Source organism: Gymnoscopelus braueri (genome assembly GCF_963280865.1).
Source record: "Gymnoscopelus braueri genome assembly, chromosome: 12".
NCBI classification, from domain to species: Eukaryota; Metazoa; Chordata; class Actinopteri; order Myctophiformes; family Myctophidae; genus Gymnoscopelus; species Gymnoscopelus braueri.
Genome location: NC_137614.1, coordinates 38556824 through 38582342, shown reverse-complemented (window position 1 = coordinate 38582342; position 25519 = coordinate 38556824). Strand labels below are relative to the sequence as shown.

At 42.9% G+C, this 25519-nt stretch overlaps 1 protein-coding gene across 1 annotated transcript in view; it reads right to left on the bottom strand.

The window, feature by feature from the left end:
* Window positions 1–25519, bottom strand: part of LOC308096548 (plexin-A1-like) — a gene marked incomplete at its 5' end in the record, with an annotated part of 336263 nt that overhangs the window by 7324 nt on the left and 303420 nt on the right. The window contains 9 exons of the mRNA XM_080443965.1: window positions 381–550; window positions 4337–4527; window positions 7821–7917; window positions 8126–8229; window positions 8758–8917; window positions 9881–10027; window positions 17684–17750; window positions 20922–21080; window positions 24763–24860. Coding sequence (XP_080300091.1) covers window positions 381–550; window positions 4337–4527; window positions 7821–7917; window positions 8126–8229; window positions 8758–8917; window positions 9881–10027; window positions 17684–17750; window positions 20922–21080; window positions 24763–24860 — 1193 coding nt within the window. The remainder of the gene's footprint in view (window positions 1–380; window positions 551–4336; window positions 4528–7820; window positions 7918–8125; window positions 8230–8757; window positions 8918–9880; window positions 10028–17683; window positions 17751–20921; window positions 21081–24762; window positions 24861–25519) is intronic.

The following is a 25519-nucleotide window of genomic DNA, read 5'->3' as shown; positions in this document are numbered from 1 at the left end:
CAGTAATTATTGCAGACATTGAACAAGTTCCTTAGTTCTTTGCTTGGGCATTCCAATCTGCAGGCCTTTCACAACTAGTTTGTAGACATTGCAGAGGCTTCCAAATATAAACACAAGCATTTTACATTTATACCCAAGCTGTATAATAGCCTCCTTAAGACGTTGGTACTTTGGCACTGTGGTAAGGAATGCCTCTGCCAGACTGTGGTCGGATGTATACATCCCACTTCAGTCAGTCTCTCCTTCAGCTGTTCTCTCTCTTTCTTAGTTCAACTTTAAAGGTGCTTCAGCAACACAAAGTCAACACAGTCAGCTCCAAGTTCAAAAGAACAGAACACAAACTATAAAGAATAACGTCTCTCTATGAGCGTCCGTCTCACCAGTTGCTCTTCCACGTGTGTCTGACATCATAGTCGTTGATGGAGTGTTTGTCCGCCTGCTCATCCAGGAAGTCAAACATGTACTTGATGGCGAGGGGCAGAGCGCTGCCCCGGTGGGCCGTGCTGAAGATGGTCTCAAACAGGTCATCCACAAACTTCTGTAACGTACCCTAGAGAGAGAGAGAGAGAGAGAGAGAGAGATTTTTAGAAGTTATTTCACTTTTCTTTTTATTTTACCTGAACAGAATGAAATAATATCTTCACTAAATTACTGTGCTCCGTTTGCGTGCGTATGTTTATTTCAGGGGGTTCAGAGCAATGGCACCATTGGCTGCTGTTCCAGACTCATACATGGATTGCACTTGTTATGTTTTCATTTGTATTTTTATACAGGACAGGGTTTGCTATTCCAGCATATGAGTGCAAGCTACAATAATGTTATACCATGATATTGTCTAGTTACATTTGTAAACAGAAGCATTACCACAAAATCAAATCCAATCAAATTGAAACTGAATCTAAGAAAATTGCAAATTATTGTCATTACACACACAGGCTGAAATGTGTCATTACGTTATCTGGGAATGTGCCGCCTAATCCAGGGTCTGTCACAAACACAAAATGTTTACAAACTCCTGCTGACTTCTTAAATAGATCTAGTATTAGTTTTGCACCATATAAATATGAGAAGCCTTTTTGCCGAAAATCAATTTGGTTAGAACTATGGGCAAATCCAACCAATGCTGACATTATGGTCTTGTCTGAGACATCTACTCCAGACAGTCCTATTCATTTGAATGGGCAGATCATCTTTCAACCCAATCGCTGCGTGATTGGTGGAGGGAGTTGTGATTTACGCAAATAATACATTCCAGGCAACAGATATTTTATCTCTAAGTCTCCAAGATAAAACAAACTCTTTACCTAGGTCTTTACCTACGTTCCTAAGCAATATGAATTGCTTGTGTTCAAAGTTGAGTTACGATAATTGATCATTTGTGACCAATTAACATGTTATATTACATGTTATCAATCTAAAAATGGGACCCGATGCCTCCCTGCTTGGCACTCCGCATCAAGGGTTGGATTGGGGGTAAGTCCCTGTGACATACTAGTGTCATGTCCAGGGGTTGTACTTGCACATCAAGCCGCCTCATGCTACAGAAACGGGAGATAAGCTCCTGCCCTATGGGCCACACGGCAAGGCTTACGACTATTCCTTTAAGTAGAGCACATATTATTTAAAGAGCGATATGATAAATAAATCATCATAAGCAGGGTTATGTAGCATGTCGTACTGCATGGTTGTACAGTTTCACAGTCATAACCCTGGCACTGTTAATGTGAGGCTCTGCCCGTGCAACCAAACACAACCTCAGCCTTTTGGATTTGAATAGGCCCTTTCCTCCAATCACAGACCTCCATGTAATCAAATCAAATACAGGCAAATTAATTTCCCTAGAAACATGATTCCTTTCCCTCCCCTAAACCCCCTCCATCTGGTACAATCTATTAGGGGGGAATGTTTAGGGATGCGGGCTGCAGTCAGCCATTGTTAATGTGGAACTATAGGAACATTATCCTGTCTCACTCTCACGTCAAAATGCTGAGATCTGCATTGTATGGAGAGAGAGAGAGAGAGAGAGAGAGAGAGAGAGAGAGAGAGAGAGAGAGAGAGAGAGAGAGAGAAGCTGATGGATTCTATTTGCTTCTGCATTTTTCTCATGCATGACCACACACACCATCCCTCAACAAATTACCTGTCTCCTGTCACTTCCATCTCTCTCTCTCTCTCTCTCTCTCTCTCTCTCTCTCTCTCTCTCTCTCTCTCTCTCTCTCTCTCTCTCTCTCTCTCTCTCTCTCTCTCTCTCTCTCTCTCTCTCTCTCTCTCTCTCTCTCTCTCTCTCTCTCTCTCTCTCTCTCTCTCTCTCTCTCGTGTGTACTGTATACTTTATGTCTGTGTTGCTGTGTTTTTATGGCCAGTGCAAATTGACCGCCCAGCATGCCTGCAACCGCTGGCTGAGAAGTACATCCTCCTCCCATTACAATTAGGAGAGAAGCAGTGAGGAAGACGAGAGAGGAGATGAGGAAAGGCGGCAGGGCCTTTTCCTTCACAGTCAAGAGGGGACTGATTGTGCGTGCGTGCGTGCGTGCGTGCGTGCGTGCGTGCGTGCGTGCGTGCGTGCGTGCGTGCGTGCGTGCGTGCGTGCGTGCGTGCGTGCGTGCGTGCGTGCGTGCGTGCGTGCGTGCGTGCGTGCGTGCGTGCGTGCGTGCGTGCGTGCGTGCGTGCGTGCGTGCGTGCGTGCAAGGAGTAAACCCAAAGTGTTTTCTAATCGGGGATGACCAACAATAACGTGATAGCCATGAGAAATCATATTAAGTAGGTCGGAGAGGCTTAATTGTCGGTATCATCATCGTAACTTTTGAAAACATATGAATCATAAATAAAATGATAAAATCTTATTAAGCACTATTCAAAAGGTAAGAGAAGCTGACAAACAAAAGACACTAAAATGCTGTAACGGGTATTAAAAATGAAATTTAATGTGTGTAGCGCACCTGACAGAGACATAAAACCTGGGGCAACCTCAAACTGAGCTAAAAGCAGGAGAAAATGTAAAATTGTGGTGTGTGTGTGTGTGTGTGTGTGTGTGTGTGTGTGTGTGTGTGTGTGTGTGTGTGTGTGTGTGTGTGTGTGTGTGTGTGTGCACGTGCCACGCACACGCCTTCGTGAGGTTGTGCATGCAAACATATGCTGCATACGGACGCCTTCTTTCATGTGTAGTTTATAGCAGTGATTCTCAACCTTTTTTCATTTCAAGGACACCCAGTTTGATATGCATTGGGTCATGGAACCCCATTTGATACAATTTGCATCTCTAGGACCTGCACTGTGACATCTTAACTATCAATCATGCTGCCTGGGAATCACTTTATTTATGCTTGGAGGGAAATTCAGGTTGGCTTCATTGAATTCTTGATTTTGAACAATCAGTTATAAGGCATCTTGCGATCTGTTATTTCTATGTTGCTATGGATACGATTCTATCCAGCTCAGTGGCCTTGTGGTTTGATCCCCCAGCCGGTGCATACCAAAGACTCCCTGCTTGGCACTCAACATCAATCTCAGCATCAAGGGAGAAACAGGAGATAGGCTCCTGCCCTATGGGCCACATAGCTCGACAAGGCTTACTAAACCATCATATTGAATTACAACAGAACGCTTGTAAGTTTACAATTAAAACATTTTTAATCCATTACGACCGCAAACGCATCTGTGTAATTTTAACCCATTAAGACCTGGAACGCATCTGTGTCACTTTAGATTTCTTTGGCTATTCAAAAATAGCAGATATACAAGCTCATAGCGCGACACCGAGTGCCGTGCTATGAGCTTGTAGATCTGCAAAAAGAAATTAAATCGTGAAAAATGTGTGCAAATCTTTGAATATATATATATATGTTTTAAAGCGAACATTTTTAACTCCGATCTTCTGGGGGTCCCTGGAACAACATATTTTGAGATGGGTGTCCACGGCCAAATACATATCATTTGGGGGGGTCCTTGACATGGAAAAGTTGGAGCAACACTGATATAGCAACATATAGAAAACATGTTTAGATATGTAATTGGCCGCGGACCCCCATCTCAAAACGTTTTGTTCCAGGGACCCCCCAGAAGCAAAGATTTTGCACCAGTAGGTGTCCTACCCGAGACCAGCGTCTAACTAAACGTGTATGTACTAGTTATTTATTATCAAACTAAATGTGTGTGTGTGTGTGTGTGCGCGTGTGTGTGTGTGCGTGTGCGTATGCGTATGCGTATGCGTATGCGTATGTGTATGTTGTGTATGTGTGTGTGTGTGCGCGTGTGTGTGTGCGCGTGTGCGTGTGCGAATGTGTGTGTGTGTGTGTGTGTGTGTGTGTGTGTGTGTGTGTGTGTGTGTGCGTCTTACTTTGGTAGCCAGTAGTCTGGTCAGGTAGATCTCAGAGACCATCTTGCTTCCTCGGTCTCCCTCCCTCTGGTCAGAGTGGTCGTGGTTCTTGACCAGGTGCCAGAGCTTGGTTCCGCTCTCCAGGTCCGGTGTTATCATGGGGGTTCTGGACCGCAGGCTGTCTGGACTGCTGGCTGTACGCAGCATGCTCTCTGAACACATACACACACGTTGGCATTACTAGACTTGTGAGGACCTCCACATTTTCGGCAATTTTATGAAGGCCTTTTTTTGGGGGGCAATTTTTCATCCAATCTACAGTATAAGCTCTTATTGCGTCGCAGCGCCAGTATCAGGAACAGTGTGCTCACTATGTCAAATTCTACTATACTGGCGGGGACAAGTATATTCCTGGGATTTAGGTCGAAACGCGGCAACGTTGTCCTTTAAGACGATTCAACTTGTCCCTGACACACCATTAACACATTAACTGCCAAGACCGTAGTCCTACGGGCCGTTAAATCCAACTGTTAAGCGCCGAGACCGTAGCCCTACGGGCTGCGGTCTTTTCGCGCATGCGCGGTCCGGGTGCACTTTCGGAATTTTTTTGATCCACTTCCGTTTCCGGTTTGATGACAGGAAATAGAATTATTTGGGATCCGGTTTTCACGATCACGCCCGCCCTCGTTCTACAGACGAAACTGAAACTCAATTCTCTTCCTGTAGTTTTTTCTCCTCGCATTTCACTGTTTAACGTAATCCGCTCTAACTCAAACATGGATGCCCCGTTTGACACGTGGTTTTCACTGGGAGATACAGGGAGATCGCGCGGATGTAAACAGACTGTGTAGCGCTCAATCTTAAGGATTTTAACAAGATCTATGGCGACATGAAAAAAACAAAAAAACAACAAAAACACCTTGGCACTGGTGAGTACATTATGAGATTAGCCCTTGGCAGTGGATGTGTTAAATGAATGGTGTAAATTCAATGAAGCTAATATTCTCTAATGTTGATATTTACATATGATGTTAAAGCAGGAATTTAAAGTAACACAAACATAGTCTCTCTCTCTCTGTCTCTCTCTCTCTCTGTCTCTCTCCCCCTCTATCTCTCTCTCTCTCTCTCTCTCTCTCTCCCTCTCTCTCTCTCTCTCTCTCTCTCTCTCTCTCCCTCTCTCTCTCTCTCTCCTCCTGTGCCTCCCCTGCATCCGGTGTACGCCTGTTTCATTATTCATGGAACAAGTGTCAGCGTTGATTAGAGCGAAGCAGGTTGATGCCCATCGAACCCTGTTCCTGTTAGGAAGGGGGCGGGGGGGGGGGGGGTCGGGGAGACAGGAGGAGCAGGAGATCACTATCTAGCTGTGTTGTTGCCGTTATGGTGGAAGGATTGGGAATGGACGGGAGAAGCATGGAGAGGAAGAGGGGAACGGGATGGAGGGGGGTAAAAGGTAGGAGGGGGTGATTCAGAAGGGAGAACGAAAGGGATGAAGAAAGGAGATGCTTCAGTAATACGGGTTCTGTATAGAGACAAAAAGAAGGGCAGGGGAGAGGAGAGGAGACGAGGAGGAGAGGAGAGAGCCAACTAATCAGTGAGTCAGAGACATGGGTGTTTATAGGGCCTGCTGTCCAGCCAAACACATACTCTAACCATGTCTAACCATGGAAGAGTGAGTCAAACCCACCCACTCATCAACAACAATTAATTGAAGCATGCTTTTTTTCATATAGTGTATATAATTAAATTAACAAATCAATGAGAAAACAATTGTAATTGATATTTGTATTATTGATTAGTCTGGTTAACTACTCAAGCCAGTGTAGCGCAAAACTAACCGATATGCAAGCTCACAATGCAGATGCCACACGTCAACTACTTTTTTTCTGTATTTTTTTTGATCAATTATTTTATTCAAATCAATTGAAATTGATTAGTTTGATTAACTGTTGAAACGCTAATTCAATATTCTGTGCAGGCCTGTAATGCAGCGAGACACCTCTGTCTGTACTCTGAAACTGCTTTCTGCAAAACTCAACAAAGTGGTACAGAGGGAAATCATCATCATCATCATCATCATCATCTCTCTATCTCCTGCAGTTACACTCTATGACTGCAAATGGATGGGAAATCTTAATTTATAAAACGGATAGCTCCGGTCCTTGATTAGCATTGGCTGAGCCGCGTCCGAAGCCATCACAAAATGCTCTATAAACACATACCTGTAACCGCATGTATTAATATTACCGTGTTAGAGGAATTATTTCAATAATTGTATTAACTTTGTTTTTGTTTGTTTAATTTACAAAAACAGTTTCTGTGGCCCGGGGGCCACATGCGTCCCCCACCTTCACTTAATGCGGCCCACAGGTTAATATCGAAATACTGATATATTATTGATTTCAGCTGTTCCAATTCCAAACATGCAAACATGACCCGCATTAATTACTTCAGTCTGTATTAGTTGTCTAATAACTAGTATTAACATTTTATTGTCTTTTGTATTTGTATTTAAGTTAATTAAGTTAACATAAGTATAACTTATGTATTTGAAATTCCATAAACATTTTTTGTTAGGCCATGCAGTTGCTCCATATTGATTCATATATAACTACAATATTCTTAACTTGGATATGACAATGGCTTTCAAGTGGCCATTTTTTGGTAACCATTTTATGAAAGCAATAAGCCACATGAGGCTGTGGTTACGGTGAACAGCAAAGAGGGTAAAATGCTTTATTATACTTCGTAGTACGACAGTGTCACTTACAACGAACAACAAGTGATTTTCAAGCTGTTATTTCCTGCATGCAAAACTGTCGTGCGATGGAGAATAAACTAAGTTTAAGATAATCACACTTTTCCCTGACTTACCACGACTAAAACAGATGCTTTTAATAGAGCCAATATTCACAGATCTTTATATTTACAAATGAGGAATTTAAAGAAACGCAAACATAGTCTCTCTCTCTCTCTCTCTCTCTCTCTGTGTGTGAAGCTAGGGATCGAGGCGTCAACGAGGCGTCTAGCCTCGATCCAATGCCTGTCATTTAGCGGGCTGCTTGGAAATGGCTGTGGAATAGCCTTGGCTGGGCTGATAACGTCGGATGAACAGGATTGCTATTCACAGAGAGAGAGACAGAGAGAGAGAGAGAGAGACAGAGAGACAGAGAGAGAGAGAGAGAGAGAGAGAGAGAGAGAGAGAGAGAGAGAGAGAGAGAGAGAGAGAGAGAGAGAGAGAGAGGAGGCCAATCATGTGTGTTATCAAGAAAGATAAACAGAAAGGGAAAGAGTGATTGAGAAAGAGAGAGAGGGGAGATAGAACGGTTGGGGCCCAGTTTAGGGTACTCCAATTATCAAAAACGAAAAAGAGATGGATAGAAAGAGAGAGAGGGGGGGCTATTATGGTGGAAGTGAAAAAAAGACTGGAGCTGTGAGATATTGAAATGGAATGAAAAGAGATTAATCGGAGGAGAGGAAAGGGAAAGAGAGGAGAGGGGGGGGTTACCGTATCTGCTGAGGCTCTTGGTGAATGTGGACGAGTTGGAGATATTGTAGGCAGAGTTCTGCTTTGGCACCAGAGCAATCACTGAACCATCTGTAACCTACACACACACACACACACACACACACACACACACACACACACACACACACACACACACACACACACACACACACACACACACACACACACACACACACACACACACACACACACACACACACACACACACACACACACACAATTTGTATTTTGGTAGTATAACAAATATCTATAATTTATGCAGGGAAAGGTGTGCGCGTACATACCTGGTAGTGGGCCAGTGTATTAAGTCGTTTCCAGTCATTGTCTATCTTAGTAGTGACATCTTCATCCTGAAGAATGATCCTCGCCATTCGACCTTGACGCCATTCTACACAAAACAATGATAGAACATCTGATATAAAAGTCTGATGGCCACAAGCAGGTGCATCTAACAATGTTGGGAACAAATCATGTTGTGAGTCATGTGACAATGAGTGTTGAACAGGGTTTTGATATGTATGTGTGTGTGTGTGTGTGTGTGTGTGTGTGTGTGTGTGTGTGTGTGTGTGTGTGTGTGTGTGTGTGTGTGTGTGTGTGTGTGTGTGTGTGTGTGTGTGTGCGCGCGCATGTATGCATGCATGCATGCATATATGTATGTATGTATGTATGTATGTATGTATGTATGTATGTATGTATGTATGTATGTATGTATGTATGTATGTATATATGTATGTATATATGTATGTATATATGTATGTATGTATGTATGTATGTATGTATGTATGTATGTATGTATGTATATATGTATATATGTATGTACGTATGTACGTATGTATTTATGTATGTTTGTACGTACGTATGTATGTACAGTATGTATGTATGTATGTATATATGTATGTATGTATGGTTCTCCTACCCAGGTCCATATCAGATGCTTTGGGTCTCTGGGAGTAGGGGCTGCCCTTGTAAACAGCATCCAACAGCTTCTCTTTCACCTGAGTGATGGTGTCACAGTTCAGACACTTCACTGTCACCTCCGGCGCGTTCTCGTTCTCCGGGTTGACGCAGTGCAAGGTCTGGAGGGAGACGGAGTGAGAGAGCAGGGGATGGAGAGAGAGAGAGGGGAGGGGGGGGGGTGGTGGAACGGACAGCAGAGAGAAAGGTGTGAAATATTGATGACATTCACAACCTTTTTGGAACTCTGGACCACTAGCATATTTCAAACAATCCTCAAGGACCACTCTACCCTCCCCCCCACACACACACACACACACACCGGTATATTTACTGTAGCATATAAGAAGGCGTATAACACCAAAGCGACTTTGAGAACTTGTGCTATATGAATCTGATATTATTATTATAATAGATCTGGTCCGTTTTGTCCAGTGGTTTTCAACCTTTTCCGGATCAGGGCCCACCCATCTGACCACTTAGCTTTAAGTGGTCAGATGTGGGTGTGCCGCGAGCGTGTTCTTATTTATTGGCATCACATTTTAATATTAATGTTATATTATCATAAAAAAAAGTAAGTGTTTTGCCAATTATTTGGAGGCCCACTTGCAATACCCTCGCGGCGCCCAAAATCTCACAATGCGTCACGTTGCAACGCATTGTGAGCTTGTAGATCGGCTATTTATGGGGAAGAGATATTGGAGTAGACGGAAAAAGTGGTCAAAAAGTACAGTTGTAACTCAAGTGCAGTTCTTTAACCCATTCAATCCGGGAACGCATCTGTGTCATTTTTAGATGTCTTTGGCTATTCAAAAATAGCAGATCTACAAGCTCATAGTGCACTCGGTGCAGCGCTATGAGCTTGTAGATCTGCTATTTTTATTTTAAATCATGAAAGCTTTCGCATATCTTTGAATATATATATATTTTTAAAAGCGAACATCTTTGCTTCCGGGGGGTCCCTGGAACAAAATATTTTGAGATGGGGGTCCGCGGCCAAATACATACAGCATAATGTTGGGGGTCCTTGACATAAAACCAGTTAGGATTTGGAAGACATTTGTCCCAGCAGCAGGGTGACCTACCAGCGTCTTGTAGTCAATCTGCTGTCTGATGAGCTTGTCCTCGCTCAGGGAGTAACGGGCCTCGCCTGTGATGGCGTCTATCGGCCCCTTCTCCATCTGCTGCTTCATGGCACAGTACAGCATGAACAGAGGCTCTCCTGCACACTCCTGGAGAGAGAGAGGGGAGGGAGAGAGAAAGAGAGAGAAACAGAGAGAAAGTTTAATTTAAAAAAAATCAGTGATCACCAGCGTTTTGGGGGCGTGATGTGGACACCACCTCCCACCTCATGCCGTTTCAAAGTGGACCATTGGTGGGACCTGGTCGAGGTAGTTGGCCGCCGCCACCCATGAGAGCCCACGCTGGGCAAGACCTAACCGGTTGAGTGTCTAAACGGAAGAACCGGAATTTGGCGGAAGTATACCGTCCAAGGAAATGACGTTGACGCTTTACAAATCTGTTTACATTCTTGGTCGAAAAATTACGTTTCCGGGGGAAAATAGGTACGCCGGAAGTCCCGCCCCTATAGACGCTTTAGGTCGTGACCAGGCTTTGTGTAAGATGAGTAAGGCTGGGAACGAGGCTACACCCAGAGCCTGGTTCTGCTTGAGGTTTGTTTTATGATTGATTGATCGAGAATCAAGAGGGCTTATTTGTTAGTGTGGAGACTGTGGAGTTCTGCAAGACTGTGCTAACAATGCACTGAAATACAGACACGGTAATAACAAGGCTAATCCTGGATTATAATATTATTATATAACTTATATAAAGAATGCATAAATACGGATTTATAGACGGTATACATCTGTACATCAGGTACTTATTTGTGTGGTACTGCAAGTAACATTGATGTCCTTTCATTTGGCGTCCGCGTTGCCAGCTGTGTTCATTACATTCATGCCTCCTCATTATCATTCACAGCTTTGCTTCCGTAGTTGAAAAACAAGGCATGCAACGGCCAAAAAACTTGGAATGTTCCACAGACCCATGACTCACCACTTCAGTATTAAAGCCTAGTCCCCAACTACGTACCGACTTGCCAAAAATGCTAATAAACAGCTTACATTTCTCAAAGCTAATGGTGAATCATTCCCTCAACTCCACTGCTAATAACCTTTCAAATTAATTCACTCCAAATGTCAGTACAATTTCCACTGTCTACTGAGACAGTGGTTCTCAATTCTTTCTTCTAGCATAATATTTCAGACAATTCTCAAGGACCGCCACACCCCACCTCCCCACAACAATTAGTATGAAAGAAGGCCTAGTGCAGTAATTTCTTACATTTCTTAAAGCCGGATTTATACTACCAGCTTAGTTTGGTGTCACGGAAATGGAAAACACAACCTTTGTTCCAACGGTTCCAATGTAGTTATTTATTTAATCTCAAGCTTGTGTTAATACTTTTCATTGGTTCAATATTTATAAAACCCACACACACACACTTAGCCACTTTCACGTTCTCTTAAAACAAATAAAGAAGCAGATCTACAAGCTCACAACGCGTCACTAGGGTTGGGACTCGTTAGGATTTTAACGGTTCCGATTCCTTAACGATTCCCTCTTAACGATTCCGGTTCCTAACGATTCCGATTCCCTATTCCTAATATTCTTTTTTTTCCTGACATCCATTATACTCATAATATACAAGTACATAATAAACACAAATTCAATCATACAAATGCAGCGTATATCCACCCCACACACACTTGTAGGTGGCGTGACGTCACCACAGTCGCTTGCATGCACACAGCTGAGCCAAATGAAGACAGATGAGAAATTCCCGGAACAGCTTGTGGGAACCTTTTTAATGCAAACACGATGGAACCGGTTCCTGTTCTTCAATCTCCGAACCGGGTTGGAAAAAGAACCGGTTCCGGGTCCCAACCCCACCATGCAACATGTCGTGAGCTTGTACACATTCTGTTTTTTGTTACTTTTGTAGGCCGTCAATTTACGAAAAAAACCTAAAAAGTATGAACATTCAAAGTTTTTTCCGCCTGACAGCGACGAAATAACAACGAGGACGGTCAGTCACCTCCTGCAGGTTTGAGAAAACAAAATTTGAAGATTTGCCTGCAGTCTAAACAAAGTCTAAGACCATGTACTACACAAGAGAGTGTTCTAGCAGGATTTTGTAGAAGGTCAAGGCCCTCATGTGACTCGTGATGAAGCGCACACACCATTCCACCAGCCTCTGGCACGCTGGCATAATGTTAAGGATCCAATGACACGAGTTCAAGTCAAGTCCGAAAAAAGTTTGTTATTGATTTCTAACCTCATTTCTTATTCATTTTCATATTCAGACAGACGGTACAAGACTTGTCGGACCGAGTGAGGGTCTAAAACCTTCCCTAGAACTCTGCTGTCCGCTGCATTCTGATAGGCTGATCCTGTCCTTAGGCCATGTGAACTCAGTAATGCGGATGCGTTCCACGATGCTGCTTTGCATGTGAAAGGTTCCGCACCGGAGATGTTTGCCATCCGCAACTGAATACCAAAACGATAGAAACTTTGCTTGAGATCCAAAAAACTTTTTCCTATACACGAAATACCAGTGGTGGAAAGTAACTAAGTACATTTACTAAAGTACTGTACCTACGTTTGAGGAATTTTGAGGAATTTTTACTTTACTGGAGTATTTCCAATTTTCTGTACTTTTACTTCTAATCCACTACATCTCAGAGAAAACTATTGTACTTTTACTACAATTATTTGAAAACTTTAGTTATTAGTTACTTTGTAGATTTTATTATTACAAAACATAATTTACCACTTCAGCCCTATTTAAACTTTGGCTATTTGAAAATAGCAGATCTACAAGCTCACAACACGTCGATGCGACGTGTTGTGAGCTTGTAGATCTGCTATCTTCAATTTTAGACATTATTATAACATCTGAAATGGGACATTCTGCATAATGAGTACTTTTACCTTTGGTACTTTAAGTATATTTTGATAACAATACTTTTGTACTTTTACTCAAGTAAATTTTGATTATCGGACTTTTACTTGTAACAGTAAAGTATTTCTGCATTGAAGTATTGATACCTTTACTTAAAGGGATACTTCACTCTCCCGACGGGGACACATTTAAAAAAAATATTAAAAATAAATGAAAAAAGTTATGGAAAATTCATGGCCCCCTCACGCATTAGAGTGTCCTACTAATGTGTGAGGGGGCCATGAATTTTCCATAACTTTTTTCATTTATTTTTAATATTTTTTTTAAATGTGTCCCCGGCCCGAAAGTGAAGTATCCCTTTAAGTAAAACATTTGAGTACTTTTTCCACCACTGCGAAATACTTTGTCTTGTATGCAGGAATATTACTTGTAGTTTGTACGAAACAATTTAGCTAGTTAGTTATTTGTCCTACAGTATCTGCCCTGTGCAACTTGTGTTTACAAAGCCTGAAAGGCAAACAGAAATATAATTCTTATTGATATGTTCCAATGTTCCAATGCCAAAAACACCCTGTCTTCCTAACTCTTCATATCCCCCTGTTAACGCCAGAGGACTCGCTCCATCTGCTTGGAGGACAGGTCGATTGACATCAACATTATATAAAAGAACCGTTCCCATTTCTAGAACTCCTTCTCCTTTCCCTTTTCATTCCTCACTTCACCTCTCTCCATCGCTCACTCTCTCTCTCTCTCACTTTCTTTTCACCCGCCCACTGTTAATGTCTCCCTCGCTGTCTTTCTCTCTGTGTCTCTTAACCTTGCCCTCATTGACACTCTCTCTTTCCATTCTTTATTCTTCTATCTGGTTGCCCAGATGCCACACGCCATCTCCCTTGTCCTTCAATTCACCGTTAATCTGTCTGTGTACCCCTCTCTCTCTCTCTCTCTCTCTCTCTCTCTCTCTCTGCTTTATCAGAGACACTTGTCAATCGATAGTGTCATTAACCCTGGCTTAGCCATGGAAAACATACTATATGTACACACAACACACACACACACACACACACACACACACACACACACACACACACACACACACACACACACACACACACACACACACACACACACACACACACACACACACACAGTATATAAAGTTTAATAGCAGAGCGTTGGGAGGTACTGTACTTCTGATTGTACATGCATGTGTGTGTGTGTGTGTGTGTGTGTGTGTGTGTGTGTGTGTGTGTGTGTGTGTGTGTGTGTGGAGGAGAGACAACAGTGAAAGATTACAGATCTCTACAAGCGGGTGTTTGAAACATTCATCCTCCCTCGCTCCCAACAGCTGTCCTCTCTCTCACCCCCTATAGTCATCTATCGCTCACTCTAAGCACGCACGCACGCGCACACACACACACACACACACACACACACACACACACACACACACACACACACACACACACACACTTGTATTACTATACTTGACTTGTGAGAACATCAAAGTTTCAGGATGGCGATTTTCGGAATGCTATGTTTTTATTTTTTTCATTTGGCCCTCACAAGTATAGTAGTAGAAGTACTCCATCATTCTCCCGGTTCCTGTGTTCTCCACTCTCTTATCTCTCTCTGTCTCTCTCTGTCTGTCTGTCTGTCTGTCTGTCTGTCTGTCTGTCTGTCTGTCTGTCTGTCTGTCTGTCTCTCTCTCATCCCCCCATGGTTCAGTGTAGACGCCACACGTCTCTCCACCATGTCACCTGTCTCTCCTCTATGACAGCTCTCTACAAAGTACACAGTGCAGTCCTCTACTGCAGTGGTTCTCAAACTTTTTCATGTCAACGACCCCCCCCCCCCCAACTTTGACACTTATTAGCCCGCGGACCCCCCATTTGAAAAGATATGCCAGGGACCCCCATAAGAGAAGATTTTTACGGCTCTGGCAGTAAACCGTTAGGGTCCATTTGGTTCCATTTGTACACTCTCAGAGTTACAGACCCATGAGGGTCCATTTGGTTCCTAACTATCCATCATTTAGCTGGGGACCCCCTGGAACTCCCTCCAAGGACCCCTGGGGGTCCCCGGACCCCACTTTGAGAACCAATGCTCTAGTGGGTACATTAATTGACCTCTGACCTCTCAGAGTTACACATGGATGAAATGAACAGTGAGGATGTTACGGTGGTCTTCACAGTGTTTGTGCACGTGACGATAAAATCACCTTGAATCTCCATTTAACAAAACGGTAACTTCAGCAAAAAAATGGACCTCTCTAGTGAGGTTTTTATGAAGGTCATCATGGATAATTAGAGCTCTCAGACCCACCACGGTCTACACACCATCTGGTTGGCCATGCAGGTGTAATTATGGTCTACTCGTCATCTGATAGGCTCACAGGTGCACTGTGAGCTTGTAGATCTGTTCAGGTCAGACAAAGTCTAAGTTAAAGCTGACATCCAGAGGTTTTATGTCTCTCTCAACGGAGAGAGGCAAATTGCAACAATTGTCCAAACTATACAACAAAGTGTGGTGACGCATCGTCCAATCCGGTGTGCCGTCTGCTTCAGATAACTTTATTGACATTGTCGACCGGTAGGTGTCCTCCCCGACACCAGGGTCTAAATGTCTCAAAGGAAGAGTATAGGGAGACCACCTCCAACCACTGCAGATGGACTAGTTACATTCATATTGTATTAACATACTCTACCATACAGATGTTCTATTCGTTACAGGTTTCTTTTACCCTTCTCTCTCTCTCTCTCTCTCTCTCTCTGATGAATCATCCCTCCATCGTCAACCCCCCCCCCCCCCCGTCATCCATTCTCCACCTCACCTCAGACCCCTCGTTTCCTCTCCCTCCTCGTCACCCCTCTCTCTCTCTCTCCCCCCCTTTTCTCCGCCGTCGTGGCCATATGCTGCTAAGCGTGTCGTTAGCATCTGGGCTAATTAGGCGGACAGCTGCTAACGAGACACAGAACAACCCCCCCCCCCACCAACAACAACAACAACAACAGCCACCTCCTCCCACCTCCTTCAGTGCTAGTGGCGGCTTCATTAATGGCATCCCTGTGTAATAGCACGGTTTCTCCTAGCAGTGGGGGAGGGGGGGGGGGCAAGGTGATGTTGAGGGGCAAAGGGAGAGACGGGGAGAAGAGCGCACGAGGCCGTCTTCACACACACACACACATACACACCCGCAAGCGAGGCTAACAACCTCGAGGCAGTAGAGCAGAAATAACGACATCTGATAAAAAAAAAGAAAACATCAAGCCTGATTTTATATTTCGGCATACGCCGGGGAAATAGCAGATCGACAAGCTCACAACGCGTCGCTTTCGCGACGTGTTGTGAGCTTGTCGATCTGCTATTTTATCGGCTATGAATTACGAATCAGAACGGCGAGGGGGGGGAGGGGCGATCAGAGCCAGGGAGACGTGAAATGGAAACAAGGCAGGAAGACAAGACGAATGGAGCTTGAAGAACGGACACGGCGAGCGTATACCGACTAACGAACTACAAAATAAAACGCCGCCAGGATAAATGTTTCAAGAACCCCTGAGGGAAATAACTTACTCATACCGTTATGAGCCCGGTGCCATTCCTCTCTCGTAATCTCTTAACAATATTTGGAGGGTGTTTTTTTGTTTGTTTGCCATGGGCCAAGTTGTTCTTAAATGAACTAAGGCTGACACATTTAAAGATACTTTAAATATCATATCTTTAATCTGAATTCTTAAGCCTCAGAGGAGAAGGTCTTTAGTACTGCCAGTGAGACAAAAAAAAAGGCATTATGAATATAGTAACACTACAAAAAACAAGTTGCCGGCTAGCTCGCTGCATTTCTTTTTTAATTACCAGGCCTACAGAGTGAGTTTCAAATAAAATGCCAACCACAATTAAATTAAAAAAAGAAATGTCTACAGCAAGTGGTTAAAATGTAGAACTGAAAACAAGAATAAAGAAGTAGCACCCATGGAGAAAAGAGGGGAAAAAAGGCAGAAGACAGAAATTCATCAGAATCAGGAAGACTGTTTTGTGTTGGTGAAGCGGATACTCAGCTAATTAAATATTGTAGTGAACTGTAAGTTTGATCTAACGCCTGATTTATACTTAGTTGCGTGCCAGTGTCTCGCACCAAAAATAGCCGCTCTACAAGCTCACGTTGCGTCACAGCGCGACGTGTTTTGAGCTTATAGATCTGCTGACACGATGGATGGAGGCAGCCATGCAAGACACCAAGCTGCTCATCAGGAGCTCGTTAGGGTTTCAGTGTCTTTGCTCAAGGACACTTTAAAATGCAGCCAAGAGGAGGAGCCGGGGATCGACCCGAGAACCTTCCGGCTCCCGAGAAGACCCGACCACTCTATACCTCCTGAGCCACTGCCAGCCCACAGAGTGGGAAAACAAATGCGACAAAAAAGGTACAGACTTTAGTTGCCTTACCTTCGGTGTTGATTTTGTCGACCAGAACTATGACGAAAAATGTCTGTCAACTACCTTTTTTCACTTACGGAAACTAAATAAAAACTAAGCTATGATGACTAAAAGTATGACTAAATATACTGACAATTTCGTCAACAAATGAAAACTAGACTAAAATGTTGGGGAGGGACTGCATGGTGGAGAAGAGATCCAGTAGAACGAAGACAAGTCATCATGGGTGCGCGCAGGTGTCTCGTTGTGAGCTTGTAGATCGGCTATTTTTGGCATGCAGCTAAGTGAAAATCATTTCGATGCCATCACGGCCCGCCAAAAATACGCTTTAGTCGACTAAATCAACTGTAGGTTTAGTCGACTAAAATCTTATGATATTTAGTCGACTGAAACTAGACTAAAAGTTTGACATAATTAACAGAATTGTATTCAAAAGACTATGACTAGAACTAAATCAAACTTTGCTGTCAAAATCAACACTGCTTACCTTGAGGAACTTGTACAGCAGGAAAGTGAACCAGTTGGTGAGCATCTTCTCTGCAACAGACTCCGTTCTATGGCAGAAAAATAAATGAATACAAAAATAAAATGATTATAAAACGATTATAATAAACAGCTTTTCTGCTTCCTGACGGCTGTGCGAATGTCTTGTGAAAGCCTGTCAAGAACTGAAAGCATAACAACGTTCTCAGTCAGTGCTAATGTCTCGTAATCATCGCTGTTGGGTTCGGAAAACTTGTACTGTACTGTATGTATTTGGAACAAAATAACCTGTGCTCCAGTGGATCCAATGTAGTTACTATTCACAAGCTTTTGTTGACCCATTCAATCCGGGAACGCATTTTAGATGTCTTTGGCTATTCAAAAATAGCAGATCTACAAGCTCATAGCCCGGCACCGAGTGAGCTTGTAGATTTTTAAAAAATCGTGAAAGATTTGTGCAAATCTTAAAGTGAACATTTTTAACTCCGATCTGGGTCCCTGGAACAACATGTTTTGAGATGGGGGTCCGCGGCCAAATACATGTAATTTTGGGGGTCCTTGACATAAAAACGTTGGAGCACCACTGATATAGGACCCCCAGAAGCAAAGATTTGTTCGCTTTAACAAATATATATGTCACAGGGAAATTGGCATTCCAGGGAAATTGAAAGAGGAGCGCTCGCTTTTAGGCGCGAGGCTTCGGCGCGAGGCGGGGCTTTTCGAGACAGGGTTTTTTACGCGAGGCTCGCGAGGAGGAGGCGTGACTCGCGCCTCCTCCTCCTCCCGCCGCGCGAGGCGGGGCTTTGATACGAGGCGGCGCGAGGAGGAGGCGCGAAGCGGGGCTTTGATACGAGGCGGCGCGAGGAGGAGGAGGCGCGAGGCGGGGCTTTGATGCGAGGCCGACTTGGCTTTTGTTGTTCCCCCCCACACGTGATAATAGTTATTGTCCATGACGGAGGCGCGCCGACTCAGCAAAGCTTGAGGCCGAGGAGGCACGCCCTCGTGCCGTCCGAGTTGTGAAACGATAGGGGGAGAATAGATCTTTTCATGGGTTACAGTCTATGGTTACTATCCAGTGTCCACGACGACACACATGTGTGCGCGTGTGCATGTGTGCGCGTGCGCATGCACACACACACGCACACGTGTGCGCAGGCATGTGTGCATGCGCTCACATGCACACACGCTTGCATTCATTGCCCTCTAGTGTTGATTATACAGAATTGCCTGGGTGGGTGGTAAAAACAAGCACTCCTTTTCCAATTTCCCTGGAATGCCAATTTCCCTGTAACATATATATTCATAGATTTGCCCAAATGTTCAAGCTTTTTCAAAATGCAGATTTACAAGCTTGTAGCGCGGCACTCAGTGCCGCGCTATGAGCTTGTAGATCTGCTATTTTTGAATAGCCAAAGTATAAAATAATGGATATAGCTAAAAAATCTTGTTAAATATCTTGTTAAATATTTATGAAACCCAGAGACAGACATACTTACATGACATGCCCAAATTATGGAGACCAGTTTGAAAGTGGTGAAGCAAAAATGATAAGCTGGACGTCACTGTTTTGACAGCCATGCTACAGATCGTTGCTGTCGGGCAGAAACCTTCTCCATAATTTTTTTATTTTTAATTTAGAGTAGCCAATAATTTTTTACCCCTTTTTCTCCCCAACTTAGTCGTTATGCCAATTAATTCCTCCCGACACACATTCCTGTGTTGTCACTGCTGTCGTATCCTACTGACTCACCTGCCAGTGAGGAGCCTCCACCAGGAGGACGTAGAGCCTTCATCCTACTCCTCCCGCCCAACACTCCCCACTGACAGGTGCCGCCCCCCAGCCCGTAGGAGTACGTCGTGCAATGACCGATATTACCCTCCCCGCCCGGCTTTCCTCTGCTATTTTCAAACATTTTTGTACTTTTACTTTTGGCACTTTAAGAACATTTTGATACCAACACTTTCGTTCTTTTACTCAAGTAAATTTTTTATTCCGGACTTCTACTTCTTGCAGTATTGATACTTTTACTTAAGTAAAACATTTGAGTACTTTTTCCACCACTGGTTTTGGATATACGTGGTTTCCACCCAACAACAGCGATGAGATGCTGTATGTTGTGTCTCTGCACTACATTATGCATTCATTCACCATATAGCCGAGTCAGAGCATGGTATACAGGTTAGGCTGCATGTCAGCCTGGCTGTCTGTCAAGCTGATTGCCTGCTTACCTGTCTATCTGTCAACACATCCGTCACTTATTTTTGTCTGCATGCGTATACCTGTCTGTTTTCTCTGTCTATTTGTGTGTGTGTGTGTGTGTGTGTGTGTGTGTGTGTGTGTGTGTGTGTGTGTGTGTGTGTGTGTGTGTGTGCGTGCGTGTGCGTGTGCGTGTGTGTGCGTGTGTGGCTGAATGTAATACTACTTGTTCTCATAGCGTGGCTTTCAGGCAGAAACCTTTTATGTACAAAACGACACCTCGTGAGCGTGTAGATATGAAAGTTGTTAAAGGTAGGGTAAGTGATTTACTTTGGTTAAAATAAGTGTTAAATAGCTCTATATTCTGATAGTACTCATTGCTATAGAGTGTTTGTTCAGTAACAGGAGTCTCCTTGTCTCTCCAGCTCTTTATTAAACAGAAAATGCATTTTCAGGTTGGGATACCAATTCTATCCAATCAGGATAGAGAACTCAGTCAGGATACAGATTAACCAAGTGAAATTGGAAGTGATGACACTAAGAAATGAGCAGACACAATTGGAACTGGATCACTGTCAAAATGAAGCTGATAAATGTGTAGGCCTACTCTCTCCTGATTGGCTGAAATGTTGTCACCTACCGGAAAATGTATTTTCTGTTTATTAAAGAGCTGGAGAGACGGCGAGACTCCTGTTACTGAACAAACAGTAATAATAGCAATGATTACTATGAGAATATAGTGCTATAACCTTTTAACAAAAAAAACGTTTAGTTCTTTACCCAAAAATATCACTTTACCCTACCTTTAAGTGTGTCTGTGGGGTTGTATAAATACCGAACCAATGAAAAGAGCTTATGAAAAAAATAATAACTACTTCCGATCCACTTAGAACACAGGCTCTTTTCTCCAACGTCCTGTAAAGTACAATTTTTCTCGGACATAGGAGGTTTTCCCTACTATGTCCAACACAGCGACGATAAGAGCATCTGCTAAATGCCTTGGATGGTAAATGGTAATGAGTGTTTTTACTGCGGTGCCCATTACCTCCTGAGCAGCAATTTGGGGTGGTTCTTGCTCTCCAGGTTCTTGTCGATGAGGTCGGACAGCAGTTGTTTGAGGACCCCGGTGGCGTATTCCAGCTCGCCCTGCAGGGCCGTCATGATGAGAGAGGCCACGTTCCCTCTGTCCCGCATGGAGAAGGACCTGCCGGTGCAACACGAACAGTTGGAGAGAGAGAGAGAGAGAGAGAGGAAGAACTCCATTATGAAAACGGGGAGAAGAAATTAACCCATTAACTCATTCACTGCCACTGACGTAATAAACGTAATTATTCCCGTTTACCAATACTGCCACTGACGTAAAAAACTTTAAAAAAGACCAAGGAGATATGATTTTTCGAAGATCTAGACTCCCATCCACTTCCTTGTTAACTTAAAACTTAAAAATTCTGTATCTCGGCTCCTGAGTACTTTTATTTTTACTCTCTGGCAGTGGGCAAACGCGGCCAGCAATAATTCAGACAGTGAATGAGTTAAGACCGGGAACGGTCTAAAACGCTGTGTCATTTCAGATTTCTTTGGCTATTCAAAAATAGCAGATATACAAGCTCATAGCGCGGCACCGTATATATACCGTACATAGCTTGTAGATCTGCTATTTTTGAAACATTTTGGAATTATTTAGCAAATCTTTGAATATATGTGACCGGTTACAGTGGTTTGAGACAGAAGTTGGGGGCAATGGAGACAAATACATATCATTTTGGGGATCCTTGACATGAAAAACGTTTGAGAACCACTGATATATAGAAAAATACGGGGTTTTTTTTCAAAAGAAACTGCTGGATTTAGAAGACATTGGTAGAATCCCCCAGAAGCAAAGATTTGCGTTAAAAATATATATACTGTATATTCAAAGATTTGCACAAATGTTCAAGATTTTTCAAAGAAATAGCAGATCTACAAGCTCATAGCACGGCACTCGGTGCCGCGCTATGAGCTTGTATTATCTGCTATTTTTGAATAGCCCAAAGTATAAAATAACGGTTATAGCTAAAAATCGAAAATACATGGCACAGATGAGTTCCCGGATTGAATGGGTGAATGAATAAAAGGGTCACATCTCATTCAAATGCAGCCAATGTATTTTTCGACATGCAATGGTGTATTATCAGCAGTGTTGGGCAGTAACACATTACTAAGTAATACATTGCTGCGATATTATGACTTCCCCCAAAACAGTAATAATATGATGGTTATTAATCCAAATGACGCCATGTGTTAATGCGTTACCAGAAAGCCAGATTTTTTTTTTACCTAGATAGGCTACAAGCCTATAATTTATACTCCCCAATACGAGAAAAAGACCTACAAGCTAACCACGCATTGCAATGCAACATATTCTTAGCTTGTAGATCTGTTCTTTTTAACCCATTAAATCCGCGAACGCATCTGTGTCAAAGTGTTTTTCAACACAAATCTTCTGTTCTGGGGGTCCCTGGCATAAAACATTTTCAGATGTGGGTTCACGGCCAAATACATATACATTTTGGGGGTCCTTGGCACAAAAAAACGTTGGCCCTTATCATCATGAGTTTGTCTCAGTCAAAGAATATATAGAACTGGGAATGAAGTGTCTCAAGGAGAAGTAGCAATTCCTGCAGAAGTATACTGCACCATTATGAAGCCACTTAACCCTTTAAGACTGTAAGACATCCGTGTCATGTTAGGATTTCTTTGGCTATTCAGAAAATAGCAGATATACAATGTATATATACATTTTTTAAATCTGTGCAAATCTTTGAATATATATATATATTATTTTTTTTGCGAACATTTGTAACTCAAATCTTTGCTTCTGGGGATTCTACAAATGTCTAAAAAAAAGTTAAAAAACAACAACTGAAAACTGAAAAACTATAATATCAGTGGTTCTCAAACTTTTTTCATGTCAAGGACCCCCCAAAATGATATGTATTTGTCCACGGACTCCCCCATCTCAAAATATTTTGCTCCTGGGACCCCCACCAGAAGCAAAGGTTTGAGTTAAAAACATATATATATTCAAAGATTTGCACAAACTTTTCACGATAAAAAAAAAGCAGATCTACAAGCTCATAGAGCGGCACTCTGTGCCTCTCTATGAGCTTGTATATCTGCTATTTTTTGGGAAAAAAAAGTTTTTTTGAATAGCCAAAGAAATCTTAAAATGACACAGATGCGTTCCCGGATTGAACCGGTTAACAGCAGCGTTGGACATCTTACAAGGTGATAACTGTTGCTGTGGGATCCTTTATATTACCAACCCTGATAAACAAGGACACCATGCAGCCTTGAAAGACACCCCTCTCACGGATGACAGCTGGCCTTGCAGATGTCATTGCCAAGGCAAGCCTATATTCCTACACCTCTTAACTTTTGCAAAATGCATTTTGTTGCACTGCACTATTCATGAAAAGAGGGAACAGATTGAAAATGCTTTAATATTCATTTTTTTTTAAAGCAGTCAGTACACTTAACAAAAGGACGAAAGGAGTTATTCATCATCACAGCAGCAATATAAGATTAAAACAAAGAAATTGCCTAAAAAAACTAATTTAATCTATGGTATAGGTCCCACATGGAAGAAGGATGGTTTTTAGGTCTACTTAATATACTTTTTCAAGTTCCAGTTGTACGTTTATTATACATTTACATACATTATAGGTCCTCTTGCTCAAGGGTGCATCTGGCATTTCTGGACACATTCTGCACTAACAGCAACTGTGGACTGCCTCCTGAACCTGCCTATTATGACCCCACATCTCTAAACATTATTTTGTCGGTAAATGCCAAATAACTATATTGTTCTGCACACTGTTGAGAGAGCACAATATTTTTTTCTTTTCTTTTTATTTATTTCAAGGACCCCCATTTAACCCATTAAATGCCGATTCTACAAAATGTCTTCTAAATCCTAATGTGATGTTGCTACATCAGTGTTGCAACATACAACTTTTTCATGTCAAGGACCCCCAAAATGATATGTATTTGGCCGCGGACCCCCATCTCAAAATATGTTGTTCCAGGGACCCCCCAGAAGCAAAGATTTGAATGATAAATGTTTGCTTAAAAAATATGTATATTAACACCTTTACCGCCGGGCCCGTAGTTCTACGGGCCGTTAAATCCAACGGTTAAGCGCCGAGCCCGTAGTCCTACGGGCTGCGGTCTTTTCGCGCATGCGCGGTCCGGGTGCACTTTCGGAATTTTTTTGATCCACTTCCGTTTCCGGTTTGATGACAGGAAATAGAATTATTTGGGATCCGGTTTCGACGATCACGCCCGCTCCCATTCTACAGACGAAACTGAAACTCAATTCTCTTCCTGTAGTTTTTTCTCCTCGCATTTCACTGTTTAACGTAATCCGCTCTAACTACAATCATGGAACTCCGTTTGACATGCGGTCTTCACTGGGAGATACAGGGAGATCTCGCGGATGTAAACAGACCGTTCACGGCTCAATCTTAAGGATTTTAACAAGATCTATGGCGACATGAAAAAAACAAAAAAACAACAAAAACACCTTGGCACTGGTGAGTACATTATGAGATTAACCTCTGGCGGTGGATGTGTTAAAAGAATTGCACACATTTTCACGATTTTTCAAAAATAGCCAAAGACAAAGATCTAAAATGACACAGATCCCAATCTACACTGTAAAATCCTCGCTCTGAGTTAAAGCCCACGTAAAGGGCCCTAACTAGGGCCCTAATTAGGGCCCTAACTGTCCCTAACTATCAATCATTTAGCTGGGGACCCCCCTAGTCCCCTGGGGGTCCTTGACGGTTGTCATTATCACATTTAGGAATCTATAAAACATTATTATGACAGAAACATGACCTGACCTCTGGGCCTCCAGGGTTCGTATGAAGGTCAACAGGAAGTGCTTCTTGGTGAGCAGCTGGCCGAACAGCGTTAGAGCCTTCTCTACGTTAGCCTGGACCTGGGGGAGGGACAAACACACAGCCAATTACTAGAGAGACCCCAACAACATGGGCCAATCAGATATAAACATGTATTGTACTGTATATGTGTATGTATTTTACTTTGTTCCTTTTGTCTTTTTGAAAACTAGATTTTTTTGGTCAAGGTCTCGATTCATATTCAATCACTCTTGACAACCGCCTTGGGTCTCGGTCTTTCCTGACTCGATCTACGCCCCCCCCACTCTGTCGCTTCAGGTGGTCTCAAAGACGAACCTATTTTACACTATATTGAAATAAGTGATCAGACGGAATCAGAGGTGACAGAACGCTGGCTTCAAAAACGTTGGCAATGGTGCGAAAATAATTGATACATAGTAAAATCTCAGAAGAGAGCACAAACGGAGCCATTTCATATCTAGCAAACCACCGCAATGGTGGTCAAAGTCTTTCTCTTGGCGTCAATCTCTTGTCAACGCATTCTCTCACCGGGGAACGTTGAAAAGTGACGCAACAGGAGGGTGCTGTCTCCTCAAACGGGAGACACAACTTATCAATAATAGTACGACCTGAGAGTTAGGATGGTGTGGATGAAGGCATCACGGATCACAGTCCAGACCAACAAAACCAAATGGATACCTAAGGGTTAAATTGACCCTGTGATTTTACTGTGTACTAA